At 34.0% G+C, this 4,667-nt stretch overlaps 1 protein-coding gene across 1 annotated transcript; it reads right to left on the bottom strand.

Moving 5' to 3' along the window:
• Nucleotides 1–1,058: 1,058 nt before the first annotated feature.
• On the bottom strand, nt 1,059–3,925 carry LOC128181231 (complement C1q-like protein 4). Its single transcript, XM_052849543.1, has 2 exons — nt 3,541–3,925; nt 1,059–1,548 (listed from the first exon to the last, which is right to left on the bottom strand). The coding sequence occupies exons 1-2, from the start codon at nt 3,821–3,823 to the stop codon at nt 1,106–1,108; spliced, it is 726 nt and encodes a 241-aa protein (XP_052705503.1). The 5' UTR covers nt 3,824–3,925; the 3' UTR covers nt 1,059–1,105.
• Between the last annotated feature and the right edge of the window lie 742 nt (nt 3,926–4,667).

Below are 4,667 nucleotides of genomic sequence, written 5' to 3'. Positions count from 1 at the left end.
CAAATGATATCGATGAAATTAGTCTTTAGTTGAATATTTCCAACTTCAAATCTGAGACTTATACTTAGCGGTCCGTTCAACAGGGCTGCGTTCAAGATCGTAGCTGCTACGTAGGGCTACGTAGTTGAACGGTAAGCTAGCCTAGCCGCTACGTAGATATTCGTAGCCTAAATATTTTATGCTATGCGTCTAATTCAAGATGGCCACCTTAGTTACCACTTTATAACAAACATGAAATCTATTTAGTTATTGATATTTCGTTTATTCCTTAAGTTATATTAAATTTTAACCTGTATATTTCCGCTTGAAATTAACAAATTTTGTCAATGTAATTAGTCTTTAGTTGAATATTTCCAACTTCAAATCTGAGACCTAGCGGTCCGTTTAATAGACCTAGATATCTACAAAAAAGCGGCTAGGCTAGCTGCTACGATCTTGAACGCAGCCTAGACCTAGATATCTATGACCTAGTGGCTAGGCTAGCAGCTATGATCTTGAACGCAGCCCTGTTATTACTACGACGCCAATCCAAATGAAATATAAAGAGAGATATCTTTTTTAGTGTCATTTGCAGGTTCTCAAATTTACTCATGAAAACTTACTGGTATAAGTTTGTACATAAAGAACAATATGCCGGGACCAACTTCAGGAAATTTAAAATTTTCAAATAAAACTGTACATTTTTTTTCTGAATTTTCCTTGCGATCCTACGGCGATTTAATGGATTTTACAACGCCGTGAACACGCCGTGTGGATGCAGCTTGGTGTGACAGGGCCTTTAGATATTACAATACCAACTTCAAGTAGCTATATTAAATGATTTGATAACGTTGAACGTTTTGTCTTCTTTGTATTGTTGGTATTGACTTTGTGTGAATTATTTCTTGATCAATCAAAACCTAACTACATTGAGAGCTAATGCGGGTTGTGTATTTTTGTTTTTAAACTAACGCTGGTAAATATTTCGCCTGCAATGCTTGCTACCTTCATACCTGCATGAATTACCAAAGAAAGCATTTTATTATTTAAATGTAAAAAAAAAGAAGTGAGAAATGACATGCCCATGTTTGATTTGCTTTATTATATGTGATGATACACGTATTTGCTAATTTAGAAGATATCCAGCAAACGAAGAAGTACCGAGACCAGCCCCATACACAGTGTGTGAACAAGGGACATGTATATCGGAAACTCGTATCCAGACACGATCTCCTGAGTTCATCCGGGTAACAGCGGTCCCTGACGACACGGCCCAATCATTGTGGTCAGCTGCATCGCTTATGAAATGTACCAAAATTTCATTGTTCTTTACCACGTCATATACAATGCATGTATAGTCCCCGGACGAAATGGTCCAGGCAAAGACGTAGAGACCGGAAACCGGGGCGACGAAATGTCCGGTATAAACTGAATATCCGTTCCCCTCATTCAAAAGAACCTTATCGAACTCAATGGCCTGGTGCACTCCGAGGTTGTTGATGTTGTGTGTTAGGTGGGTATGAAAAGCAATTTGTGATTGCCGCCCTTCAGGAACTAAACGCCCCCTTCCTGTTAAAAAAAAGGACTTTTTATTTTACAAAGAGACAACAACGGAAACGGATAATGACTTGATCTGTTTAAAAAATCATACCATGTTAAGGTGTTGTCTTGTCGCACCCTTGATGTCTTTTAAGGTTTAATCCATTTAGTTTTTGTTTTAATTCGAAGATCAATGAGTAAACAATCAAATTGAACTAAAATAATGGTATCTTTCAAATATTTTGTTCATGGTGTAGGAGCTTACAATGGTACACTATCAGTGTAATTATAGTCACTCTGACGACTGCTCACCTTTTAAAACAACATGTTTTTATACCGATATCCATATATAAAAGCAAAATTAATCTTTACAGAAATCAAACGCAATTCTTTATTCCAAGAATTTTTACAATTTAAGGCAATTTGGGCTTGCCAGTATGTATGTAATCATATAGTAAATTTTGATACAATTTTTCAACCATGAAAAAATACAGTTTAGCCACTAAAATGTCTAACAACATTGACTGTATTACTTAGTCTACTGATTGCAAGCATACTATGCTCGCTCATATGTGTAACAGTTTATTTACGTTTTCTGGTTAAAAAAAATTGATAAGAATCGTGTTTACACCAGATTTGCACAACTTAGATATGCTGGGGTCGTTTAAGAAGTGGTCCGTAGGTACAATTCAGCCCTATCTATTTAGTCTGTAAGAATGATTCCAAAATCAAAGTTGAGTACCGTAACGGTTTACATGTATTTGTCGCTACTACTGTCAACGTGTATATTTCACACACCTCTTTCATTTCAAATGCAAACACATATGTACTAGATAGCAAATGATTAACATGTTTGTAGCGATTATGTGCTAATACATATGAATAATATCTACAGCAAAAGAAATGATTAACATGTTTGTAGCGATTATGTGCTAATACATATGAATAATAACTACAGTTAAAGAAATGATTAACATGTTAGTAGCAATTATGTGCACAAGATTAGAAAAAATTTCATACATTTTCATTGCTACAAACATGTTAATAATTATTTTTGCTGTAGATATTATGCATATGTATCAGCACATAATTGCTACAAACATGTTAATCATTATTTTTGCTTTAGATATTATGCATAGGTATTAGTGAAAAATAAAACGTCTTAATCGTCTTTACAATCTCTGCTTTTGAAATAGGCGGACTCAATAATAGCAAAATTACTATATTAGTCGGATTTTTGGTTTTTGGCGACATCATTTGTGTGACAAAAAAGGAAATCCTTACAATAATAATTGCTGAACAAAATGTGTAAAATAGGTACATGTATTCATCCAAAAAAAATAATAAACATGAACTCCGACTATATAATTAGAAAGTGTACCAAACTGTACATAGCACCTGTTAAAACTACGACTCCAATCAAAATGCAATATAAAGAGAGGTATCTATTTTGGTGTCATTTGTAGGTTCTCACACACATGAAAACTTACTGGTATAAGTTGGTACCTAAAGAACAATATGCCGGGACCAACTTCAGGGTATTTAATTTTGCATCATTTAAGTCTGCATGCATTGGGTAAAATGTACAGAATTAATATACTTGTCAGTTATCGCCGGAAACTATGGATTTCAACGAATAGTACTCGACAATACGTTAATGTGCAACACTCGAGAAATAATCCAAATATTCGATTAACAAAAATGTTAATAAATAGCGATTGAACATTTAAATCAAAACTGGTGTCCATTTTCTCAGTCGCATGCCTAAAAGAATGTTCCAACTATGCACTCACATTTTCATTGAGTTGCAAGGGGTGTCTGCATTTGTTGGGATTTTGGCGTAGGGCATGAAGTTAAACTTGCCAATACATTCCGTCGCAGAATCATTATATTATATTGTTAGAAATTGTGCTTTTGCAAACTTATATTTAACATTATCAAATAGATTAGATATGAAATGATTAAATTTGTACTTTACTACAAAACCAAATGGGCATTTAGCTAAAGTATGCATGCACTCACTCATCCCTGGGTTCGATTTAGAAAACTCGTTCCAGGCACCTTGACAGGAGTTCAGCATTTGTTTAAGCATGGATACTTCTTCCAGAGTCTTGAGTTCTCTCTGTTTAAGCATGGAAATTTCTTCTGAAGTCTTTAGTTCTCTCTGTTTGAGCATAGACACTTCTTTTTCCAAAGTCTTGAATTTTTGTAAAATTGCAGTAGTTTCGTCAATTTGGCTAGAGTCGTTTGCAAAAACAAACAACACCATCTCTAATGCAATGCAGGCTCCAAAAGACAGAAACATGACGAGATCTTTCAAACGCTAGGTTTGTAGATTATTGTAGAATATAGAACTATGCGCAGGATTAGCTAGAACACTGCTTTATCAATAGATAACAATTAAGCGGTCAATGTGCCACTTCCCTAACCTGAACACCAATGTGGAAATCCAGAATAGATTAGTAACTAAATAACATCAAAAACAATATCATATAATCAAAATGAGTTGAAAATTCTATATCCAACCTCTATTAAAAAAAATATTACCAAGAGTGCAATGCATGTATTGAAAAAAAATCTCTTAAATATTTCCAATAATGATTTCTTATTGGAAATGGTATTCAACAGTTTAGATATTCATGTTCAAACCATTTAATAGATACGTGTACCGTTATCCCTAAAAAAAATCTAAGTGCAATGCATGTATTTTTTAAAAGAAATCTCAAAAAAATTCCAATAATAGTTTCTTCCAACAATCATAACCATCATAAACAAAACTGTCTCAACATCAATGAAAAAACGCCGTTGTTCGTCCTCTTCTGAAAAAGCAGGAATTAGACAAAGAGGTGTTATAGAACTACCGTCCTGTATCGAACCTTTCATATAATTATATTTCTTGAAAAGTTAATCAATTCTAGGCTAGAAGATCATTTACTATCAAACAATCTGCATGAAAAAAAAAAACAGTCAGCAAACCGTGCTCATCATTCCGTGGATACAGCAATTGGTGCTATATATGTATGTAGTTTTCATCTTAGTGGATTTAGGTATATTCTTTATGTTCTTAGCTCTTATTCCCATACCTTTAATATGTACAGTGCTGTAGAGTAATTTATTAATATAAATTGTATATACCATATCTCGCCAGT

The sequence above is a fragment of the Crassostrea angulata genome, chromosome 4, assembly GCF_025612915.1.
Source record: "Crassostrea angulata isolate pt1a10 chromosome 4, ASM2561291v2, whole genome shotgun sequence".
Taxonomy (NCBI): domain Eukaryota; kingdom Metazoa; phylum Mollusca; class Bivalvia; order Ostreida; family Ostreidae; genus Magallana; species Magallana angulata.
This window is presented reverse-complemented; position numbering and strand designations above follow the sequence as displayed.